This window comes from Cucurbita pepo, chromosome LG02, assembly GCF_002806865.2.
Source record: "Cucurbita pepo subsp. pepo cultivar mu-cu-16 chromosome LG02, ASM280686v2, whole genome shotgun sequence".
Classification (NCBI taxonomy): Eukaryota; Viridiplantae; Streptophyta; class Magnoliopsida; order Cucurbitales; family Cucurbitaceae; genus Cucurbita; species Cucurbita pepo.
In genome coordinates this window covers 8,982,609-9,007,770 of record NC_036639.1, presented here as the reverse complement: position 1 = coordinate 9,007,770, position 25,162 = coordinate 8,982,609, and the positions used below count along the sequence as shown (strand labels likewise).

At 36.5% G+C, this 25,162-nt stretch overlaps 3 protein-coding genes across 7 annotated transcripts; 2 read left to right on the top strand and 1 right to left on the bottom strand.

Annotated features, from left to right (window-relative positions):
- Positions 1-554: 554 nt before the first annotated feature.
- Positions 555-8,831, bottom strand: LOC111787935 (pentatricopeptide repeat-containing protein At3g13880). 4 transcript variants are annotated; one of them, XR_002814063.1, is made up of 4 exons: positions 8,649-8,831; positions 2,487-4,382; positions 892-2,080; positions 555-795 (listed from the first exon to the last, which is right to left on the bottom strand). XR_002814063.1 is itself a non-coding variant. In XM_023668037.1 (4 exons), exons 3-4 carry the CDS (start codon positions 3,827-3,829, stop codon positions 1,330-1,332), a joined length of 2,094 nt encoding a protein of 697 aa, XP_023523805.1. In that variant the 5' UTR covers positions 3,830-3,850; positions 4,364-4,382; positions 8,649-8,831; the 3' UTR covers positions 555-1,329. The 4 variants fall into 4 exon arrangements, 3 of the variants coding, with proteins under 3 accessions (XP_023523805.1, XP_023523804.1, XP_023523806.1); XM_023668037.1 differs by having other exon boundaries at positions 555-2,080; positions 2,487-3,850; positions 4,364-4,382; XM_023668036.1 differs by having other exon boundaries at positions 555-2,080.
- A 4,827-nt stretch (positions 8,832-13,658) lies between these two features.
- On the top strand, positions 13,659-16,207 carry LOC111787952 (endoglucanase 9-like). The gene is made up of 6 exons (XM_023668063.1): positions 13,659-13,880; positions 14,108-14,611; positions 14,683-14,832; positions 15,319-15,430; positions 15,519-15,682; positions 15,787-16,207. Exons 1-6 carry the CDS (start codon positions 13,665-13,667, stop codon positions 16,114-16,116), a joined length of 1,476 nt encoding a protein of 491 aa, XP_023523831.1. The 5' UTR covers positions 13,659-13,664; the 3' UTR covers positions 16,117-16,207.
- Positions 16,208-20,033: 3,826 nt separating this feature from the next.
- LOC111787967 (splicing factor 3B subunit 4-like) lies at positions 20,034-22,691 on the top strand. Of its 2 annotated transcripts, XM_023668085.1 has the most exons (5): positions 20,034-20,180; positions 20,904-21,115; positions 21,870-21,943; positions 22,013-22,044; positions 22,164-22,691. In XM_023668085.1, exons 1-5 carry the CDS (start codon positions 20,144-20,146, stop codon positions 22,343-22,345), a joined length of 537 nt encoding a protein of 178 aa, XP_023523853.1. In that variant the 5' UTR covers positions 20,034-20,143; the 3' UTR covers positions 22,346-22,691. The 2 variants fall into 2 exon arrangements, with proteins under 2 accessions (XP_023523853.1, XP_023523852.1); XM_023668084.1 differs by having other exon boundaries at positions 20,035-20,180; positions 21,870-22,044.
- The last annotated feature ends 2,471 nt before the right edge of the window (positions 22,692-25,162 follow it).

Here is a 25,162-nt window from a genome sequence, read left to right as displayed (position 1 = left end):
TTCAATTTATCTCTATTCGTTTTCAATTTATCTCTATTCGTAAAGCGTAGGTTTTATACATTATTGAAATTCTTCCATACATATCAACGTCTACGTTTCAAAAAATGTAGCAAGTAAAATTTCATGCTTAAATAATTATCGAAAAAATGAAGGAACTAAATTGATCAATTTTCAAAAGTACAACATAAACATGGTCATTTCGGAGTCATATAATTAAGTGTAAATGGAAGCACATACATCACATAATTCATACGAATATCATCAAAATTTAAGAACATATAAACAAGACTATAGGGTATATGTTATTCGTGCAACAATAATTTTATTCAACTAAACCCATAAGTCTTAGACTTTTGTAAGCTGACAATCGCTTAATCTCAACTTCAATATGAATGCATTAAAATTATTAAACTTGGAGCTCATTCATGAGGGATAATATTAGTTATTTATTTTAAATTAAACCTAAATAGTGATAAATAACCTTAGTTGGCTAAAATAGTAACCAAATTGACCTTTGTTAGCCTAAATTAGGTTCAAAACGCTTTTGAGACAAGCCATCGATGCAAAGCAGTATCGATTGAGGTAAGTCCTGTCAATATAAAACAAAGCAGCATCGACTCAGGTCAATCACATCGATACAAAACAGCGTGGACAAAACCAACCTCTATTGTCACTAACATAATGCATCGACAAACAAAATTTCTACCTACAAAAGGTCACCCAAGAAGGTTTTCTCTATGGCCCTTCACAACAACTTTTTTGCTTTTCCCATCTCTTTGTGGCATTGAAGAAACCCTAGATTATAGTACCAATAATTAAGAATCATAATATATTATTCTAAAAGAGGTCAAAGAAGTGGGGATAATAAATCCAAAGATACAATAAACTCACCAAAAATATGCCATCTAAAGAGCCCAACGTGAACAATCTTCTATTGGAGTTCGAGTTCGAGTTCATCCTTCATCGTACTAACGTTTCTAATGCATGGAGTAAGCCAACTTTGAGCTCTAAAGCGTTTATACTTGCCCCAACAATTTGGAATTAAATTAATAGACGATCCTCGTTCCACTGCTGTTACTGCACAACAACACGCCACGGTTCGGATAGGCGACAAAGGCTAGGAACTAACTTCTTCTCTGTAGTCTGCACAACTTTGAAGGTATTAGCTTTGCCCACCAATGGTGACTCGAGTAACTTACTTTCTGAGACCTGATAATCGAAAATCCCTTGGCTATCTCATTGAGGGCTATCTATGAACATAAAAGACTTGCACGAAAAAGTTTCCTAGAGCTTCATACTTGCAGATCCTTTTACCATCCGCCATATCAACTACCAATAGTCCCCACAAGAGCAACGCCCATCTTTGAAATGATGGAAACGAACCGAATCTCTAAGAATTATCTCTCTTTTCTCGATTATCGAGAAGAGCTTCATCGCCCTGTGGCAATCTAAACAAATCCTCAGGTTCTTCATCACTCTCACTGGAGCTGAGTCTGGCAAATGGATGATCCCAAAAGCCACAGCCAACTTTTCACTGTGATAGTTCACCAACACATTGATCATGGATTCATACTCAATTTTGTAATCAAATTCATCCTTCATCAAATCTAAACTCTTAGTCTTTGCTAACATTTCGTCCAACTTCGCATAAATCAGTTCACTATTTTTGTGAGAGCGATCACCTGAAACAAATGAGTACATTTTATCTCCTACTTCTATCCAGCTTAGACCAGGTTCTTTCTTAATTCTCCGATCTTCCATTAATTTCCTGACTTTTAAGGCATCTTGCTTGTTTCCAGCATCCATATAAATGTTATAGAGAAGCACATAAGATGCAGATGCCAAAGGTTCAAGCTCAATTACTTTCTCTGCAACACGTTTTGCAGTGAATGTATCCTTGTGAATCCTGCAAGCACTTAGTAGAGCTCGCCACATCACTGGTTCGTGCTCGAAACCTAAGTCCAAAATTAAACTCTCTGCATCGACCAACCTTCCAGCTCGACCAAGAAGATCAACAACACAGGCACAATGCTTGACATGACTCGTCATAATGTGATCTTTCTTCATAGTATCAAAGTACCTGTCACCAGCAAAACCGGACGGATGGATTATATAGAAACATAGTCAAGCATAAGACTGAGACAGACCGTCTAAAACAGTAGACGGGTAAGAGATCTTCACATTTTTTAATCGAAAAGTAACCATATAACATAGCATTTAGGATTGAATTTAAGGGAAAATGACTAAAAGGAGTACGAGGCAGAAGTATACACCTCCAAACCCTGTTTAAGCCTTGAGGGAGCAGAGACCGAAAATAAATAAATAAATAACAGCCCAAATAGCAAATCCTGACATAAATTATTATAGGGTCAAGTGATTTTGGATTAGGCTAATGCCTTCACAACACCTGTCATAATCTTATATCCCCAAGCCTTTCAACATGTAAAAATTTGGTATTGAATGACAAGTAGAGATTCATGACTCACCTTAATCCTTCTTCAACAAGCCCTCTGTGACTACATGCGATTAGAACTCCAAGGAAGGCAAAGTGATTAGGCTCAATTCCACAACTCTTCATCAGGTCAAAGAATCTCAAAGCCTCGATTGCATGCCCATGCTGTGCATTGCTGCAAATTATTGTTGACCAAGACACAACATCGGGATTTTCCATTTGTTGAAAGGTTAGATTGGCTGAATATAGATCTCCAGACTTGGCATACATCCAAATCTGTGAATTCTGAAAGATGGTGTATCTCGAGATGCCAATTTTACTTGCATAACCCTGGATTTGTTCTCCAGATCTTAACATGCCCATATTTGCACAAGCACTCAAGATCGTGGACAAAATGAACTCATCAGGTTTCTCTTTGGATGCCAAAAGTTCATAGAACAAAGCCAATGCACGTTCAAATTCTCCCTTTTGAAGGTAACCAACAATCATGGCAGTAATCGGGACTATAGTCAAATTATGAATAGAGTTAAAACATGAAAAAGCATCCTTTATTGAGCCTAACAAAAAATACAAATCAATAAGAACACTTCCAATGTACTCATCCGACTGAAGGCCATTCTTGCATATTAAAGCATGAATTTGCTTTGCAAATTCAAAATCCTCAACAGCAATACAAGCTTTAAGTAAGCTTGAGTATGTAAACATGGACGGTTTTATCCCACAGCTTTTCATCTCAAAGAAAAGATTGAGGGCTTTGTACGCACATTTATCTTCAATTTTCTCTTGTTGGAGCAAACCAGCCATCATTGCATTATACATCACAACATTTTTGTCCATCATTTGGTCAAAGATTTGAATAGCATCATCCAAACTTCCAGTTTTTGCATACATATCAAGCAATGCAGTCCCAACAACAACGTCCAGATGTAGGCCAAGTTTGATTGTGAGGCCATGAAGCATTGTCCCAAATATTTTTGAACCATTGAAGTTTGAGCTACAAGCCTTCAGGGCACTTCCTAGAGTATAAGTACTCAAAGTCAAGCCAGACTGATGCATTTTCATCAGAATTGTCAATAGCTCTTCATATTTTCCATTTTGTGCATAACCAGCAATCAACGAATTCCAAGAAACACCATCTAAATTATTAGCATGGTTAAACAACATCCTTGCATGATCAACCTGGTTGCATTTTGAATACATGTCAATAAGGGAATTGGTCAGAACAACTTGGGAGCCTAACCCACTAACTAAAATTAACCCATGAACCATCTTACCCGCATAAAGATCCCCACTTTGACTACATGCTGTAAGAGGGCCTGCACAAGTGTACTTATCAAGTTTCAAACCAAGTCTTCTTGCTTTATTAAACAAAATCATGGCCTTGTCAAGGGTTCCTATCTGAATATATCCAGAAATCAAAGAGTTGAAAGTTATGATGTTTGGTTTTGGCATTTTATTAAACAATTTGTCAGCAGATTGTATATCCCCACATTTGCAGTACATGTTAAGAAGATTGTTCCGCAAAAATAGGCAAGGCTTGAAAAAAGTTTTGATCATGTGGGCATGAACAAGCTGGCCATGGTTCAAGTTCCCAGTTTTAGTAGCTGATTGAACCAGCTTAACATAGTCTGCAGATTCTAAAAGGAAAGTCAAAGAATATGGTGGACAAACTTGTGATGGGCCCAATGAGTTCAACTCCGAAGTGGCAAAAGACTCTATCCGTTGTCTACTGAAAACAGGAAGCATGGGGAACATAGAGGTACAGGAAAGAAAACCGAATCTCCAAACAAATGGTTTCTGAGGCAACATTGTTTCATATTGCTAAATAACTAAACCTGTACAGAGTTTCAAGTGAGATTTAAAAGAGGGATGATCTATTGTGAATGAACTGAATAGAACAGCTAACTCTACCAAAAAGTCTTCCTCGACCCTGCATGTTAACCAATTGAGTAGTCAACAAAAGAGGAAATACTATTAGAACTGTTGGTTAGCTAGTACAACACAACGCATAATAATTGAAAATAAAAATAGATCATATCTACTAATTAGAATCAGGAGTTTGATACCTAAGAAGCAAAACAAAAATTAATCAACCTTAGAAAATTATTTTTTCCCTTCTTCAGCTAGGTAGCTATGTAGATAGCGATCGATCCCAAACTACAAAAATTTATACACGTAAAAAAGGAAAAACAGATGGACCAAGTGATGTAATTAATTGAAAGTGAGATGAGGTTGCCCTTCGAGAGGGGGGTGTTGTATTGTTGTGGGGCCACTTCATACAGTTAGTTATATTTGTGTCAGTTAGTCAGAGGAGTACTTAAAGGCTGTCTAAGTAGGGAGAAGGCATCTTTTTGGCATTTGGCTTAATTGTAGCCTTTGTTGGGCATTTTGGAAAGGGAGGAGTTCCCAAAATTCCCTTGACGATTGCCAAAAATAGTGAATACATAATTTGAGGTTTATCACTTTGGTGTCACAACCCCATTCCTAGCAAAGTGGCAGCCTTGGAAGAAAGGATTTCAACAATGCAGATTGGAATGGAAGAGTGTTTTGATCAGTGATTTGACGTGATTCAGTGATTTTTTTAGAAGCAATTGAGCGGAGAGGATAAGATCGCAAGAGAATTTGCACAAATTAGTGAAGGACTTGGTCGGATAATGGAGCAAAAGTTAGAGCAAGCACTTGAGATTTGGTCAAGAAGACAAGAAACTGTTCTCCTAAGAAATCCTGTGTGGTCATGTAAAGTCCCTTTGTTTGATATGCGTATGAGGAAGTTGGAGATTCTGATCTCTAAAGGATAAGATGAAGAAGACCCTTAGAGTTGGCTACATTGAGTAGAGAGATACTTTGTTGTAAATCAATTAAGGGAGAAGGATAAATTGGATGCAGTGGTTTTGTGCTTGGAGGGAGAAGCTCTCGATTGGAACCAATGGGAAGATGCAAGAATGCAGGTTGGGAATGAGTCCTAATCCAAGCCCTAAATCCACATCTGCTACAGGGAACTTGGGTCAAGCAGCCCGAACCATATCGTGAAGTCCAACCCAAAATTTAAATGCGAGCACTTCAATGACTTCAAACATATCTTCAATCCCTATAACCCCACTTGACTCGATCAGTAAGCGACTTGTGAATGGAAATGAACGCTTAACAAAAAGCGAGTTGAAGGTTAAGTATGAAAAACGGTTTTGTTTCAAATATGACTAGAAAAACGTTAAAGGCCATAAGTACAAGAAAAGAAAGAACTGGAAGTCTTGTTGCACTTGGATGAAGAAATGGAAATTATAAATGAAGCGTCAATTGACGAAGAAATTTTGGAGGGGATGGCAACAACATTCGAGATCCTCGATTTGAAATCGAAGGAGGCTGATTTGTCCTTGAAAATGTGTGTCCTTACTGTAATCCTCAGTTTCAAAAGGATGAAATTGAACATCTTGTGAAAGAATGTTGCTAGCAGGTATTATACAGCCGTCAAGAACATGTTCAAGCCTTATGCTGTTAGTTAAAAAGAAAGATGGGAGTTGGCATTTATGTGTTGATTACTAAGATTTGAATTGAGCCATTGTCCCTGATTGTTTATTGAGAATGTTGAATGAATTGTACGGCCCTACAATATTTTCAAAAATAGATCTCAAGTTGGATTATCATCAGATTCGGATTTCTTCAAAGGACATTCCAAAAACAGCTTTTCGTACTTATGAGGATCAATACTGTTTTTGGTGAAGTCATTTGGTCTTTGGAACGCTCTGTCAACATTCCAATCAACTATGAATTATTTGTTTCTGCCATATTTGAGGAAATCTGTGCTAGTCTTCTGTGATGATATCCTCATCTATAGCCCAATAGTGAGTTCACACACCTTCCACCTTGCTACTGTGTTGAGAATAACGAATCAGTTGGTGGCTAATGTTAAAAAATGTCATTTTGCGGAAGTTCGAATAGAGTACTTGGGTCACTTAGTGTCATCAAAGAGAGTAGCAGTTGATTCGTTTAAATTATAGGCTATGGAGAAATGGGAAGTGCCCAGAAACATAATATAGTCACGGGGATTCCTTGGTTTAACAGGGTATTATCGAAAATTTGTGACCAGTAATGGAACTCTAACCTTTCCTTTGGCTTAGTAGTCGAAGAAGGATAACTTTAGTTGGAATGCAGCCGCCCAGTGTCACGGTCCTATATTCTTGACCGTGCGGCGTCGTGATCTATACACGCTCACGACCAGCCTTAAGGGGAATTAAGCCCCATATATATTTTTCGCCCCGGCTTTGTGGCTTCGTCGGACCTTAGGCGAGGTTTGTCTTCGCCAATCGAACATCGCTTGTGCGGAATCCAAGCTTGTCCAACCACACACGCCGCCTGTGCATGTATGTTCAATCGTCTGCGACACATCCGACTTGCCTCTACGCTAGGCCAACTCATTCGGCTCGACCTTGCCTCTACTCGGGCCAAGGTCTCTCAATACAACGTCGCATCTCATCTTGCCATCTCGATCNGGTCTCTCAATACAACATCGCATCTCATCTTGTCATCTCGATCCCCGTCGACGGGGTCCATATGTCTTGATGCCATCCCGAGTCTCGGGATGTCGTCGACCATCATAACTCGTTCAGTCGTGCCATCGAGAATGGGCCCGCGTGTCGTTCATCTCATCGGGACTTCCCGAACATCCATCCATCCGGGTTCTATCGAGGCATAGGCCCTCCCGTGCCCATGCCGAGTCATTTACGGATACCGTACCGGATAGCGGGTGTATGTAGCAACCTCCAACACGCGGGCTAGGGCGCAATACCGGCACACCCGTGCCGTCCGGTACTGTCCTTCAAAAACCCATTTCAAAGGAAGTCGCCCGAGACACTCGTCTCGGCACGCTCGCCCACACTGTGACACACGTATGTGCCACAGGGTAGCTCACTTAGGCCACAGGGCCCAGGGGTGGTGGAGAGCTAACACCATGGTACCCCCTATAGTACATTTTGAGCCATTTTCATTCTACCAGGAGTAGACATGATTTTCGTGAGGTGTCATACGGTGTCGTGCATTGTCCGTCCAATGTCCGATCGACACCAAACTTGGCGAGCATTCATATTTCATATGGACGGACTTAACTCCCGAACCGCATGACCAAATTCCTTCCGGAACCTCGACTTTTGAGGTTAAGGCCCGGGGCCCTACCCGGCCCTTCAACAAGCCTATCTTGTCCTTCATGTCTATGCTGATGTCTCTGTTATGCTTGTGTCTCAACATGTCTTCAATACCCACTTTGCGTGGTGGTGTGTTGGATGATGCATCGTCCTCCTCGATCGCATCATGGCATTCTTCTACGTTGGCCCGCATATGGCCGGATGGGCGTCTCTTGAGGGACGCCCCTTTGCTTGTCATGGCATGAGGGTCACAACCTACTCTCTTGTGACATTCTCCCCCACTTAACTTAGTCATCGTCCTCGAAGACTTACTCGGGTCACAATCATATTGCAGATTGTGACACCCAGCAGGCATATGAGCAGCAGTGGGAAACCATCTTCAGGATATTACCAACGGTCACTTTAACAATATGCTCTGTTATACATAAAGCTCAAAGAGGCAATGTTGTCCTACTTAGAATCAATGATGAAAAACTTTTCTACAATTCTCCGTTTCTTGGGACAAGGTACATCAGGTGGCATTAAAGTGAGTTTGTATAAAGACTTTCAACATTGGCACATTCTAAAAAATCTCAATTCATCTTCAACAACACACCCTTCCCTTAGAAGAGCTGTATGTTGGATGATGTCCATCAAAGTCCTTGAATTTCCCAGATAATAGATTGCCAAAATGTTTCATATGGAAAGATTCCTAGAAGCTCAAAACGAAACCAAAAGCTATATCCCATCACCTAGAGCTATTTACTGGTTAATCTGAGGGGGAGAATTTCAAATTTGAAAAAAGACTCAAGGACTCCTTACCAACTAACATACATTGAAGAGAGAAGCTTGAATACTCATGGTCGAAGAATCAAGGCAATTTCAGCAGATACCATAACGATATACAAACGATCAAGGCCTCAATTGAAAGCGACTGTTATTAGTTATGATTATTATTATGCAATTCGGCTGTTGTTACTAAAAATAAATAGATCAAAATAACTCCTCCATTCATTCATAAGACAAATCCTAATTTATGACTTCCAAGTTAGAAAAGACAGAGATGGAGATGGGGAGAATACCAGTTACAACAACAGAGTAGAAAATCAGAGCAAAGCCGCAAGGAGGGAGCCTGCGGTTGCACGAGCGGAAGAAAGACGGCGGTGGGAGCGGCGGCGGCGACACTGAGATGCTGAAAGGGAGAAGGTGGAGCATGTGGAGGCAGAGGAATTTGAACCCATGTTTCTCATCGATTGTAGTTTGGGACTTGCTTATTTTCATATTACCCTAAATTCTTTTTTTTCGATTTAAATTACAATTTTTTTTTTATCCTATTTGATTATTATGTACTTTTATAAATATTTAATATATATCTATTTATATAATAAATTATGAACTAATTCATTTATAATATATAGATTTGAGTTTTATTTAATGAAACCTCACTTTTTTTTTATTTTATATTTAGTAAATTATTAAATAATCGAATAAATATAAATTTAAAGGTCGAGAAATCAATTTTATAATTTTTATTTTTTTTAGATCCAAGAATAATAGTTTCTATTCTTGGACGATCAACATAGCTAATTTAGCGAATATTCATGTATTTATAATTAAATAATACTTTTTTTATTGTTACGACCTCTTTTGTGGAAGCACAAACCAAAGCCATGAGAGCTTATGACAATATCAATTTAGTCGATCTTTTTAGGTGGAGAGTCGTGTTCATCTAACTTGGTATCATGTGTGTTTGGCGTGTGGGTTGCTAATTGTGAGTTTGGTGCTCAACCTGAAGTTTTTTTTTTTTTTTTTCTTTTTCCAAATTCATAAGGAACGAGCATGATTAGAACTTTCTTTGATTATTCTCGATTCTAAGGTCTTCATGAAACTTCATTTTTGGTGTCTTGAGAAACGAATAGGACTAATTTGTTTGTAGGCTCGGATTGAATTTTTAACAATTCTTCCCTCCGTTAGCTAGAAAACTCAAACTGGATTGGGCAAACATGTTTGAGCCACGTTCAACTCTCAATCTTTCATAGAACTTGTCGGGGAGCTCATTTAGAACGTGTAGGAATTGGTCTGAGCGAAAATGGTAAACCATAACCCTCAAATATAGAAGAAATTCGAGAAAAGTCCCATAACTTCTTATTTATAACCCAAACTCTCATCGACATGGATGGTTCCAAAATCGAGCTCAATTTAATCTTAAAGTTTTCAAGTTCTTAGCCGTAAAATATATTCATCAGGGTGATACTAACGGTAGTTTTAAATTTTAGTCATTAGATCGAAAAAATTCCAATTTTTTTGAACATATTAAAACGGATGCTAATCATTTAATTTCATTTTTACTCGATAAGTATCTCACATCATTCATTTAAATATATATTATATCGTATCATGTCTAGTTCAATTAATCCGTTACGAACGAATTAATTAATTAAATTAAGCTTGAGTTCCACACCATCAAAAAGGGCAAAACGAAGCAAATGGTTGATGCGGCAAATTGAATCAAATAAAAAAGGTTTGACACTAATTGCAAATGTGTTTGGTCTTCATGCACCCAATGCCTTTACCCACAATCAAATTATTTTCCATCCTTTTTCTAATATCTTTTCACGTAACTTAATTAATTGTTCGAAATTCTTATCCACACATACGTCTACTATACACTATTGAACGACCCTGTAATTTTCAGTACATTTATGGGTGTCAAAACAGGTTAAGATTGAAAATCTATTCCCTTAAACAAAAAATAATCTTCGAGATTGTGTAATGCTTACTCTAAAACTATTTGTGTTATACAGTAGTGATATTTTCTTCACAAACTTCGTGAACGGCTAATAGTTTGAATTACCCATCTCATGGAAAACCCTTTTCGCTCCACTTAGCCCTATCTCCCGTAAGGGTGTTTTAGTGATAGGTTGTATAGGAACTAAGACGATCCTATTTGGTCAAATACCTAGTGACAAACTCTTATCTTCTTTTCATTACAATATTTCTGAACAAGTTCCCGAATAACAACCCTAAGGATTTTCTTATTGATGATAGTGACGATACCGATATCAACAGTGATCTTGATATGGAGCTAGAGCTTCTAACTATGGATATGATGCCAGAAATAGACAGAGGACGGGAGAAAGTTGGAAAGTAGTAAAAAAAATATGAGGGGCAAATTTGGAATATGGAAAAAGCCTCAAAATTTGGAAGATTTGTAGTGAATTATTTGGACAAATCCACACTTTTTGGCTGATTATCACTTCATTCCAATCCTTTTCTCTAAGATTGTGAATATACTCAATTTGTCTGTCTCGCATGCCCTAACCCCAATTATTTCTAATTTTATTTTTAAATTAAATATTATTTATTTATATGAAATTCTAATATAAAAAAAAAAAATAAGAAGATAAGAATGGAAGTAAAGGGAATGAAATGAAATCAAATTCTTTGTTGGGAAGGAATCTGGAGGGAATAAAATAAAATAAAATAAAGATTCTTTTAAATATTATGCATCCCCACCCCCAACTTTCTTATTATTTGCATTTTGGCCCCAATTTTGATTAGTTCAACGCTTTGGGCGCCGATTTCTTAGCGTAATCCAAGGCCCCTCCATTTTATTCAAATTATTTTTGCGCCATTTGCGCCCTTTCCCTTTCCACTTTTCTAATTATACTATGACCCCTTTTTTCTTTAAAATTAAAAATCATATTAAAAATAATTATAATTATACCTTTTTTTTTTTACCCAATCTCTATTTAGTCTTCTTTCTTTCAATGCTTTATCTCATATTTTCAATATCCACTTTGGATAATTTATTTTTTAATTTGGCGTTTAAATTTTTCGATCCGCCAAATAAAATAAAATATTACGTCTGTTGATAACGTATAAAATGTGAATGATTTTGTAAATCTCATATCGTATAGTAATTGCGTTATTTAAGGAGTAAATTTTTGGGCTTTAATTCGAGTTGAGTGATAAAAACATAATAAAAGTGAATTGAATTTTGAAATCGTATCAAAATCTAAACCCAAAATCATGGAATTTGGTTTTCTCATAAACGAGACCTTGTTTTTTGAGCATGAAATGGTCGGGCATTGACCGAGGCACTTTCACCCGATCATTTTCCTATAAAGTGCTTCCTCCCCACCATTTCTGATGCCATGTTAAGAATGAGAAATAGAAATGGGCTTAAAAGGATGATGATATATCTTATAGAAGGTGATCTTAATTCATACAGTGTTCTCTGTTTCGATCTCAGTCACTTTTCTTATGTTCTTCCTCTTCTCCTGCTCTGGTACCATGTTAAGAATGAGTTCCACCTATGTTTCTTGGACTTTTGATCCCACCTATGTTTCTCATTCTTAACCGACCATTTAATATTTATATATTTTAGTTAAGAAATGAGTATATGAATAAGCTGAGACTATATTTAAATGATTTGGACACTCCCATGATCCATGTTGATCTTTTTTCAATGGCTCAATTATAAGAACCTGTCTAGGGGCGCGGGTGGCTGTCTAGGGAAGCAAAGAGAAGCATAAGAATTTCAAAATAACACGTGTTTTATTTTTAACAATTCGATATTGAGTGACCTTTTGATATACGTTGGTCTCTTTTCGGTGGATCAATCATATAAACTCCAAAATTAAGTATGCTTTACTTAGAACAATTCTATGTCGGGTTACTTCCTGACCTGTGTTGGTCTCTTTTCGGTGGCTCAATCATTGGGACTCCAAATTTAAGTATGTTTTACTTGGAACAATTCTATGTTAGGTGACATTTTTACGTGTATTGATTTGTGGAGATAGTTTTTACTCTCAAAAGTAAGAAATAAATAACGTGATCATATTGCTAGATATACATGTGTCTCATTCTTAGATTTTGAATTTTGGGCATGAGACGTTACAACTGATAATATAAATGCCAAATTCTCGAATTTCGAATCTTCCAAAGCTATCTTCCCATTATTCTCTCTCACTAGAACATTCCAAAAACGAAAAAAATTTGGTGCATTGACGTGGATGCTAGTATATAAAAATTAAAAGACATGTCGACATCATTTACATAGTAAAAACGATCTTAATCTTCTACGTAGTTGTCAAGAATATCTAAAGATGTCCACGAGACCGGGCGAAGATGGAGAAGTTTTTCCCGACCCCATTTAACAAATGGAGAATATAATTTTTATCCCGACCCCATTTAGTTAATTACGATCCATATAAATTTTTTTCCTTTCGGGTTTACATTTGATTTATGGCTTCATATATTCAGAAAAAGGTAACAAAGCCTTGAATTGCTCTCAAAAATGGAAATAAAATGCTCTAAAAAATGGAAAGCCTTTGCTATAAAAGGGAGAGAAATTGAAGCCAATAAACATTATCATTTATTAACTTTATAACGTCACGAATGGTTGGGCTGTAGGTGACTCGAGCAATCCGAATAACGTTCACAACCTAACCCAACTCTCTTTATTTCCAGCTAGATTGGGCTATCGGTTTTTTTTCTTCTTTTTTTACTTATCAAACATTCATAAGCCACAATACATCACTAACATCAGTTACAACGTCAAATACTCTTAATTTTTCATAATAATCTTAAAAGTAGAGTTAGGTTGTAACCCTATTTTCAGGTTGGTCTAGTTGACTAGACAAAAAAAAGTCAACCCACAAACCGACTCAATTTTTTTCGATTCTTCAAAAATTCAACTCAACCCAAATCGAAAAAAATAAATTTAAACCCAACCCAACTCGAATTTTTATGGTTTGAGTTAGATAGTCTGAATTAATCGAGCTATCAAGCTATACGAACACTCGTAATTGGTGAAGTAAATGGTAGGTTTTGAAGCATTATAAAGGGAGAGTTGAAGTTGGAGCATGATTTTAGGTAGAAGGCATAAAAAGGGGGAAGCTTTAATTTAGAAAGAAGCATGCAAATTTGAAGTGTGAGTATTAAAAACCACATTTGTTATTGACTTCCAAAACAAAAGCCTCAAATTGCGCTACTCATAAACTATGCCACTCTTTATAAACCCCATACTCCCTTTGCATCATCTTCAATTCAAACTCAAATATTAACCTCTTTTTTCATTACCCGCTTCTCCTATGGCTGCCACCACAAACGCTCCCACATTCTTCTTCTTCCTCCTCCTCCTCTCGTCTTCCTTCTCGTTCTATACCGCTCGTGCCAACCCCAATTATCGAGACGCTTTGGCTAAGTCCTTATTGTTCTTCCAAGGACAACGCTCTGGTAGAATCCCAAATGGTCAACAAATCGCTTGGAGGTCCAACTCTGGTCTCTATGACGGTGAACTCGCTCATGTATGTCTTAAAAGTTTTGACATGTTCTTGCTTTTTTACGGTTAAAATTTTTTTAAATAATGTAACCAATGTTTTAATTTTTTACCATTTTCAAAATTTTTATTAATATATTTTAAAAGAAAAAGAGAAAACAAAAATGGAATTAAATTAAATTATTACTGTTTTGTTTTTTTTTTTCCTTAAAAAATTCGAACTTTACCAAAATCGAATCGTTGGGCAATTCTCAGGTGGATTTAACCGGCGGGTACTACGACGCCGGCGACAATGTCAAATTCAACTTACCGATGGCATTCACAACCACAATGCTTTCATGGGGAGCACTCGAGTACGGAGCGCGTATGGGCTCGGAGTTACCCAACACACGCGCCGCCATCCGTTGGGCCACGGACTACCTTCTCAAGTGCGCAACCGCCACACCCGGCAAGCTCTACGTCGGCGTCGGCGACCCCAACGTCGACCACAAATGCTGGGAACGACCGGAGGACATGGATACAGTTAGGACTGTCTACTCTGTCTCTGCCGCAAACCCGGGGTCTGATGTGGCCGGCGAGACAGCCGCCGCTCTCGCCGCCGCGTCGTTGGTGTTCCGGCGGGTAGACAGAAAGTACTCCGGGCTGCTATTGGCGACGGCGAAGAAGGTGTTTCAGTTTGCCGTTGAGCATCGAGGGTCGTACAGTGATTCGCTTGGATCGGCTGTTTGTCCGTTTTATTGCTCTTATTCTGGGTATAAGGTAAAGATTCGGAATCTTTTTTTNAATTAAAAAATTTATGATATTAAATATTTTTTTTATATGAAAAATAGGATGAGCTTGTGTGGGGAGCAACATGGCTACTAAGAGCAACAAACGATGTTCGATACTTCAATTTGTTGAAGTCGTTGGGCGGCGACGATGTTCCCGACATCTTTAGTTGGGACAACAAATATGCTGGTGCTCATGTTCTTCTCTCCCGGGTAAATATTCTTTTCCCCTCTTTAACGCCTCGAGAACTCGGGTAATTTGGATTATCCATCCAATCCAATTCATAAAAATCGTTTGGGTTGAGTTGGGTTCGGTTCAATTTTTGAAAAATTGAAAAATTTGAGTTGGTTTGTCAGTTGACATTCTATTGGTCGGACTGATTTGATCAACTCGACCAATCGAAAAATGAGTTGCAACCCAATTCAAACATACCATAATTTTAATATTATTATGAAAATTAAAAATGTTTTACTTTTTTATGTTTGAGTTTTATGGTATTTTAGTTATTAAGTAATTAAAAAAAGAACAATAGGACGTTCCAACCTTTGGACTTACTACTCTTGAACGGGGTAAAATAGATGGAACCCTCCTTGGTTGTTCGAGTCACTAACTTGAATTTTTGGGATGGTTCAAAAGATTTCTCCAACCCAACTTGTGTACATCCACTCGTGTTAAATGGTTGGTTTCTATTGGTGCAGCGAGCATTACTGAACAATGACAAGAACTTTGATTCCTACAAACAAGAAGCTGAGTCATTCATGTGTCGGATTCTACCTAATTCTCCCTATTCCAGCACTCAATACACACAAGGTATGCTATTTTCCGTCCGGTTTAAGCATAATTCAATCCGTAGTTCATAATTTAAGCTCGAGAATTAAAAAGCTTTGGATTTGTGTAGGGGGATTGATGTTCAAGTTGCCACAAAGTAACCTCCAATATGTGACATCCATAACATTTTTGCTGACCACATATTCCAAGTACATGTCCGCCGCCAAGCACACCTTCAACTGCGGCGGCGTTCTTGTCACTCCGACATCCCTCAAGAATCTAGCAAAGCAACAGGTAACTAACTACCAAACGCCGTCGTTTTTGGGCTCAATTTAACAACACTTTTTAATTAATTTAACAATTTAAATAAATTAATTCAAATTGATTATGCAATTCAGGTTGATTATATATTGGGAGTGAACCCATTGAAGATGTCATACATGGTGGGGTTTGGCAAAACCTTCCCCAAAAGAATCCACCACAGAGGCTCTTCGCTGCCGTCCAAGGCCAGCCACCCTCAGGCCATCGGCTGCGACGGCGGTTTTCAGCCCTTTTTCTACTCCTACAACCCCAACCCCAACATCTTAACCGGCGCCGTCGTTGGTGGCCCCAATCAGAACGATGGCTTTCCCGACGACCGCTCTGATTACAGCCACTCCGAACCCGCCACGTACATCAACGCCGCCCTTGTTGGCCCCCTTGCCTTCTTCTCTGGCAAGACTAAATGATTCGATAAGATCTTATGTTATAACTACGTGAATATAGCTAGATTGATCCCCGAACGTGCGGATAAAAATAGCTCTTTTCTTTTTCTAAATGTGTTCGTAGCTTATCATACCACCAAAAAATATGGTGATAAAGTGACGAATTGAATTAAAACTTTGAAACTTTTCTTAAGAAATTCAAATCAAATCAAAATGTCTGTATAATTGTCTATTATGACTGTCTCAACTTATCCACTATAACTAACTCGACCTAAAAAAAATTAAGTCAAGTCAATTAGTTACCTACGTTCACTTATAAAATATAATTACATGAATAAGGCGTCTATTATTTACTTAAAAAAGTCAATTAAAATATAATTATGATTAAGACCGGTTATATTATTTACTTAAAATTAAATATTTATCTACCCTCCCAACTAACTAGATAAAGATCAATTACCGTAGGGTTGGGGCTCCCTGGAGAGCCACTTCAAACGGGATAGGGAACTCTTGTTTAAACGAATAATAGGGTAATAAAATAAGGACGGAGACGAAGATTACTGATATGAACCAAGAGACATCAATTATACAATATATTTCAATGAAGATGTGAAGAAAATGCTGTTGAAATTATCAAAAGATATTTCAATTCATGTCATAAAGAAGAATGAAGCTTAGCTTCATTGTTATAAATTTTGGGTAGATTACAATTTAGAGTAATTATATTTTAAGACTTTTTATTTACTTTAGGTTACATTTACATCAGGTTAATTATGGTCATAAAGTATGAATGTCACAACTCTTGGAATGCCTTTAACAGGGTCATTTGGAGGCTATATAAAGTCATGTATATTGTATTTGTAAGTAGACTTGTAAAATGTGGTAAAAGAAGCATTTGTGCTTTCATTTAGCCAATGACTAAGTTTCTTTGCAATTCTACGTAGTTTAGGTTGCATGTAGAATCATTCAAGCTCGACATGATCAATCTTGCTTGTGGAGTGATTCGAATCTCAAACAAGTGTCCTTGTCTTGAGATATTCGATCAACAAGCTAATCTGAATCTTACTTGTCTTGTAGTGATTTCCATATCATTTGGAATCAGAACCTTCCCATGGTTTGGTCCACAAAAAAATTAATTAAAAAGAATATAAAAAAAAAGTGGAAAAAGAAAAATCTCGTGAATCTCATTCATACAAATTATTGAAATCTCGACTTTAATATCTATAAAAATAAATAGAAAATTTTCTCCACCTGGCATGAATTATCGACCGACATTATTTTTCATTAAAAAATGTCTAATTTTATTACTTAAATATCAGATTTGTTGCTTTAGAAAAGTGGAAGGTTTGATTTGAGACCACTCTTGAATTTATTCGAGGACCTTTGTTTTTTTGTATTACTTTTTATTATTATTATTTTTTTTTATTTTAAAATTTCAAGTATTTCACTATACAAAATCCATCATTAATTACCTGAAAAAAAAAAGAAAATATTATAATATTTAATCATTCGCCCTCGACTTTTAAAAATCTTAGATCTAACTCGAATACATTATCAAATATATGTTAAAAAGCACGATGATAGTCTCCCTAACAATATCTCCGGTCAAGACCTATACACACCTTGCTCTTACCTCAATTTTTTTTAGAAAGGCTAAATATTGAAAATACTCGGGAAAATATGCATACATTTACGTCAAAAAATGACAAACTCGAGGGTCATAGCACATGAGATGAGTAGTTGATAGTTCTCGTGCATACATATAGGTAAACTGCATGTAATGACCTTAAATTTTTACTTAAAGTTGCTACTAACGTCTCATGCTAAGATGCCGAAATACAACTCTTAAAAACACAACATTGATAACATGAATTTCGAAGAAATTAAAACAACTTCATCTTTGAAAAACACCGTTATAGTCTTACGTGTTATAGTCTCTGCTTGTGATGCTGCCACATTTGTATATGGGCGGCTTACCTTTACCTGAAAAATGATGTAACACACGGCCTGAGTATTTCGAAAAATACTTAATAAGTGACCCAACTATACAGGTCATGCAAAAATGCAAACATGCTCTAGGGACCGTGGCTTCTTGTCCGAAGTAACTTTGGATGTGTAATACTTCCATACACATGACCCGCATGTGCGAGTGTGAATCTCCAGGTGGGTCGCACCCTCCCTCGACCCATCATCGTCAAGCAAGTTGTCTATAGCGACGTCTGAAGGTCAGCAAACCCCTGGGTGTCATGCTCAACATGATCACCGTCATCATCATCATAACATGTGCGTCCGCACTCATCATCATAAAAGGGGAAGTATCCCGATGCTTATGTACACACAACATGCATGAGGCCTCTCTATTTTTCATCTTAAAATATCTTTTTGATACAACCCTAATCTTATCTCTATCTTATTTTTAGTAATACATGCTCATTAGATATTTATGTTAATATCGTTATTCAGGCTCTTTAGGGTTGTGTCCTAGGCCGATTTCTCGACATGATGCAACATGACATTCATCACATACAACATGCTTAATATGGAAAACATCATCATATTGAGGTAACAACGTCATGCATCATAATCATCATAACTCATCATCATAATGCCATCAAATACATCATAATCATCAAGTATTAACATACATCATCATATAGCTCATATACATCATCATGCGTCGTAACTCATCATCATACATCATCACATAGTTAATTTACATCATCATACGACATTCTACGTCATAGCTCATATATCATACATCATAATTCATACAAGTTTCAAGTCTGTCCGATAGTAAGACCATTTACTTGGTTGGCCTTAGCCGGCGTCCTCCATAAATTTATAACGTTAGCTCTCGTTCCTCCAAAGTTGCTCTAATCATCGTTGGAGTTCGTTTTCTATTAGATAGTTCATCACCTTTCATTAGTATTTCACAAATAATAATAATTTCAATTGACATTTGTGAAATACGACATTAAAATGATCTCGGTCAAAATCAGCTTTGAAAGGATAAAAAAGCATAGGGAATGAGGTCCAGTTTGCTAAATCGAGCCGCCTCCGACGTTTTTAAGCCAAGGGATTGCGTGAAGCCTAGGACTTGTGTTTGCTATAGGTCTACACGTGTCGCTCAAGGGAAACGACATGACGTCGTTGCTTCTCAGGTCGAGACGCTCACGGGTCGCGTCGCTGCAGACGTAACTAATCGATCATGTTAGAAAAAGTAAAATAACTTTGAACCTACGACAATAAAAACAATTGAACCCACTAAAATAGAAGGAAACCAACCTATAATGGTGTGAGCTAGACCAATTTGGACCAAAAGCATAAGAAAATCCTTAAATTGGCCTAAAATTATAGAAAATTCTCGAATGGACCCTAAATCGATCTTGAACTCAAGGGAGATCAACAAATATCTACCTTACCCTGTGACGATTCGTTCCTTAATGAGCTGTTCGGCCTTCAAACGACATTCAATAAGTCTGTATGTGACAATGACATGAAACAAATGGAAGAGAGTCGATAAAAATTCACAAAAATTGATCATAGCTAGACGATATCCTTCAAAATTGAAAGAGAGCTTTGATGCACGGTGTGTTTTTGCATAGTTAACAAGTAAAAGGCAATTAATTTTTAAACCTTTAAAATTGTTTAATAAGTGATTAGTTCTCGATAGATCCTTGAAATTTTAAATTTTTGTCGAAAAATTCATAATTTAAATTAACAAATCTATTAAACACCAAGCGGGTAATATATATAATCGAGATCTATAAAATATCTATAAGACATACAATCGAGACCTATAAAATATCTAAGTGAAATAAAAAGCAATAAAATGATTAAATTTCCATCATTCCACGTGTACGGTTCAAATAAAGAGTGGAATAAGAAAATAGGAATCGACGTGGCAAATGGAAGCCATAAGAAATACAGGTCAATCGCCACACTGACTTAGCTGTCGTTTCTCTTTCTTGTTTATCCTTTACTCAATTTATTTTTGCTTGCTTTCTGAAACTTAGGGTTAGGGTTTTGCATCTGAACTCGCAGAACAATCATGTCAGGAAGATCAAATGGTTGCACTATTTACATAGGTTTGTTCCTTGTTATCTCTCTCTTTCATCTTTCGTTTTAACTCTTTCGTTTTCCTTTCATCAGGATTCTGTTGTTTGCGTTTTAAGCTATGTTGTTTTTACTTCCTTCCTTCCGTGAACTTCCGTATGTAAATTAGGCCTTTCGGTGCTGGATTTTCCTAAGAATTGTGTTTATTTCCTTCTATTATGTGCTACCAATGGATGTATAGGACATAATGACATATTTATCGATTCTCTTACAAAGCTCTGCTTTGATTTTCTTTGGTGGTGGAACAGAAAGGATTGGATCTTGTGCTGGATTTCTTCCTCCTCAACTTTTTTGCTCTCTTTTAAATGTATTTGATTCCTGTTTATAGCATGCTTGATTTGATAAAGCTAAAAAGCATACTTGATTTGCTGCTTGTGGGGTGAAGAGGATTGGAAGTTGGCCTTATTTTGTGTTTGTTTCACTTAGATCTCTTAGTTAAATTTCATTTATGCTTAACTGGTTCAATGTCGATTTCACTTTGCCCACCGTCTTTGATCTGCTTCTATGTAGATTTTCCTCTTATTCTCTAATAACTGGATACTCTGCGCATGTATTCTTCCGGGGAAATTTTATTCCCCCCTCTTATCTTCTGATATAGTATCATACATTAAATTTTAAGGATGCAGCCATCCTCTTACGGTTTAGATGCTACATCTTCTTCTGAGTCTGATTTTGTTACTCTCCACCTTCTATAGGTAATTTGGATGAAAGGGTAAGTGATAGAGTTCTGTATGACATTCTAATTCAAGCTGGGCGGGTAGTGGACTTGCACATTCCTCGGGACAAGGAATCCGGCAGGCCCAGGGGTTATGCTTTTGCAGAATATGAAAATGAGGAGATTACCAACTATGCTGTTAAGCTTTTCTCTGGTCTCGTGACTCTACATAATCGTACCCTAAAGTTTGCAGTATGTTATTAATTTTTTCTTTCTCAACGCAAATTTTTCTTTTATCTTGGTTTTTCTTGATCAAATTTGTTTCCTAACTTATACATGTTTTGTTTTTATATTAAAGTTTCATGTACTAAGTATATGTTAATTGGTGAAGTTATCTTTGTAACAATTTAAAATAATCTAAAAATTGTATTCATTCATATACCTTATGTGGCATATTGCCTAACTTTTCTGAAGTTTTAGAACCACATTCCAATTATACCTATTTGTTCTAGTTATTTCCAAATCATAGTTTGCATTTAGAAACAACCTTGTGTCATCATAATTAATCAATGGGAAGAACCAAGATAATTCATGGATCAAACTTCATAGTTTATCTCACAGTGATGGCCTTAATCCAGTTTAGTTTATATCACCACAAGTTTAAGTGACGAACTAAAACGTTCTTGAAAAACCAAAAACAAGTTTGAACATATAATTTCATATATTAAAATGATATCTATTAGTTTTCTATAAAGTTGTATCTTTTAAGTCTTATTTTGGACAGAATAGTAGCAATATAAACAATGGAGGGGAACATAGTGATATAAAGTTTCCTTTTCTTTTATATTTTAATAGATGATATTTTTTTATACACAATTATATACTGTGCTGTCTCGTATTTCCAATTTTGTAATCAGACGACTGTGCAATCTTCTTGCATCAGTTTTGATTGTGTGGTGAGTTTTAAAGTTATGGGAATGATGCATAATTTTTGACGTGCAAACAGGTATCTGGGCAAGACAAGCCTTCACCTAGTAGTAGTGCAATCACTTCATCATCAAATATATCTCATAAATCAAGGTCGCAGATTGTTCCAGGTTATTCTAATGAAATATCTTCATATTCCAATCGCTTGTCAAACTCGTGCAGGTTTTCTGCATACCGAGAGAACCATCTAGAAGGTGATTTTCCTGATTTTCCTTTATTTTTGTCTTTGTTTTGTTAGTTTGCTAAGAAGTTGTGTATGCTTTCACGTGCCTTTCCTACATTGGTTCAACGAATCTGTATTTCTTTTATTCAGCGCCTCCTTACCCTGGGTTAGTTAACCAATCTAATGGGTATGGATCAAATTCGGATCACCACAATAACCAATACAGTCAGAGATATTCTGGGACAAATTTGGATAGCTTTAACCATCCTAAATCACGCCGCCATGATACGAGTTATCCAGTACACTATCCTCCTTATGAACTTTTGAACTAAGGCAGCTAGCGCATACCATTTTGGTTAATCTTAATGGTGTCCTAAGTCTTAGGATAAGTTGGATCTCTTAGTTGGATGCAGAAGGTTTAGTAGAAATGACATGGTATTTGCTATGGGCATTCTGGTTCAATATATTGTCATTTTGTAGGTGTATGTATTTGTATGATTTAGCTGTGTTGTTATAGTTGATGCTCTAATTAAAGTATTGTAATCTATTTGATTAAATAGTCAGATTTTCTTCAACTCCAGTTTAATGTAATGGGAGTATAAATGATATTTTTCATGGTGACTGCAAGGAATAGCCTTTTGTTTTGTGTATATTGAATATTTATTTTTTTGTTGTGTATATTGAATATTTATTTTTCTTTGAAGTGTTTTACTTGATCCAATGTGTGAATGTTACTAATGTTTATACTTTTTGGTGGTGGCTTTATCATGTCGCCCTTTTAGAATTGGTTAATTTTATTTAAAGACAATGGGAAAAATTGTCGACCAGACTGGTTTACTTTTCAGTGAAGTGGAAGCTAAACTACTTGTTATCCTTGGCATTTTTGTTTGTGTTTATTGTCATTTCTGCCTCTGGGTATGCCAGTACTCTAATACTTGGTAGGTTAAATTGTAAGGTGGCATGATCTAGCTTTGACCTGCCCCCCTCACTATAATGCACAAGAGAACCTAGAAAAGTTCACTTTCTTCTGGGAAGAAGGAAAAGCCAAGCTCCAAAATGAGAATTGATATGACTGCTTTTGTTGCATTTTGTAGACCTAGTTCATAGCATCCTTGTTTGAATATATATTTTTCAGATTTACGTTTGTTTATCTATAATTTCATTGTTTAGCGTTTCAGTTTAGAACATGCTTGAATTCTGAAAAAAATTGAAAAATGAAATCTGAAAACTATTTAGAGTTGCTTTAATTTTTTGGAAACATTTCCGATAGTTGATTAAAGCATGCTCATTGTTTGTAACAAGCATAATTTTGGAAGCAGAAGAAATTTCGATGTCTGGTAACCTTTTGTTTGTCTTGTTCTCTTATCTTTTTAGACTTCTGATTCTTATGTTCTAAAGTGCTGCGTAATCTGAAAAATATGTATGGCATGCTTGAAAATTTCTTGACGTAATAGCTTTTTTAAAAGATTTAATGTTTGAAGAATTAGTTTTCTGAGAAACATAGGTTTGTACTAGTTTTGAGAGCCATTCGTTATTCGATAGTACATAAAACATTTGGTGATCAGGTTATTGGCAGCTCTATCCGAGGATCAATAGTGGTTTCTATCAATATTCAAGAATCTAAATGGCTCCTCTTATTTGGGCCCAAAGTTCTTGTGTGGAGTTGCCCATTAATTTTCCATTCTTTATAATATGAATTTGTGCATTTCCTCATTTCTTCCCGTTTTGTTGGTTGTGAAATCTTTATTTGATGTGTAATACGTTTGTTTGTATGGGTATGATAAATGATCTTTCTTTGGCTGCGTTGTAAGATTTTGGATAAGTTTGATGCAGTCATATAGCTTTAGTTAGCAAGTAGTGTTTTTGAGTGAAATCCTTTAGTATGAAGCACTAGTAGAGAAAAGTACATCGATTAAGTGCTGTCTAAGGATTTGCATTTGCTTTTTCAAACAAGAAGTGGAAGTGTAATGAAAAGCATCCACGTCCCAATGGATAGTACATCCTAAAGGCCTTCTAAACCTTTGGTGGTATAGGTTTGAATCCTAATGCTTAAGTTTTGCTTCTAGAGGCATATATTTTTAGTTTCGAATTTATATATGATGCCTTGTCAATAAAGTTGGAGAATGGTGGTAATCTGACGGAAATATGGAGCTTGGAAAGGATGGTAAAAGAACAGAGAATATGGAAGATGGATGGCGAGATTGAAGCAAATAGGCAAATTTGATTGCTTTTGTGGTGGAATAAGGCGTTTTGTTTTGTATTTGATTTTGTGCAATCACATAGAATTTGAATTGAAGGAGAGGTGCCCTTTAACTGTAATTAGTATAGCATATAGCTCATTAGGCAAGACAGTGGGTAAGCCGTGGTTTTCTGTCCGAAAGGATTACATTTCTGGCATCTTCTCTATAATTGTATTTAGAATTGTTTTTCTTTGTTAACCATCCAACTTCAAAGGCAGCAACAGGAGGGTTGTGCTCGTTGGATGATTACAAAGAAAATCTCGAGCTTATATTGGTCATGATGGTTGAAGAAGCTTGTTCGGATTGGTCATGGGCATGAGCAGAAGCTTAGAAAGCTGAGATACAAACTATTTGTGAAGAGTACAATGGAATGTAAAGCAAAGCATATGGGTAATTTATGATTTATTAATCATACGTTTTCTTTTTTAATGGAAATCATGTATTTCAATTTATATGAGCAAGTAGCATTTGAATCGAGTTTAACTCTTGAGACAATGAATAGTTTGTCTCTTATTTCCATTTGTTGGGATAAAATGTTGAAAATTAGGTTAGATTCAAAGTTTGGGTTTTCTTAATACAATAAATATAAGGAATGAGATTTGAAGCTTCAAATGTCAGAGATGCATTCACTAGGGGGATAAGTTTCTTCGGCTTTTGAAGGAAGTTGACTTTTGGGTTAGCTTTGACTTGACATGATCTTAAACTTGTAGGTTTAAGGTTTGTACAAGTCCAAGTCCAAGTCTAGCTGGCGCAAGACACTTTGGGCTCGGATTGAGGGTCTACTTTCAATCGCAATCACATGGCCTACCTCTTGGACTTGTCTCATTACATCGAGTTTGGGTCCGATTTGAGGTAACCCATTCAATTAGCCTATTAAACATTTATTTATTTATTTATTTTTAAAAAAAA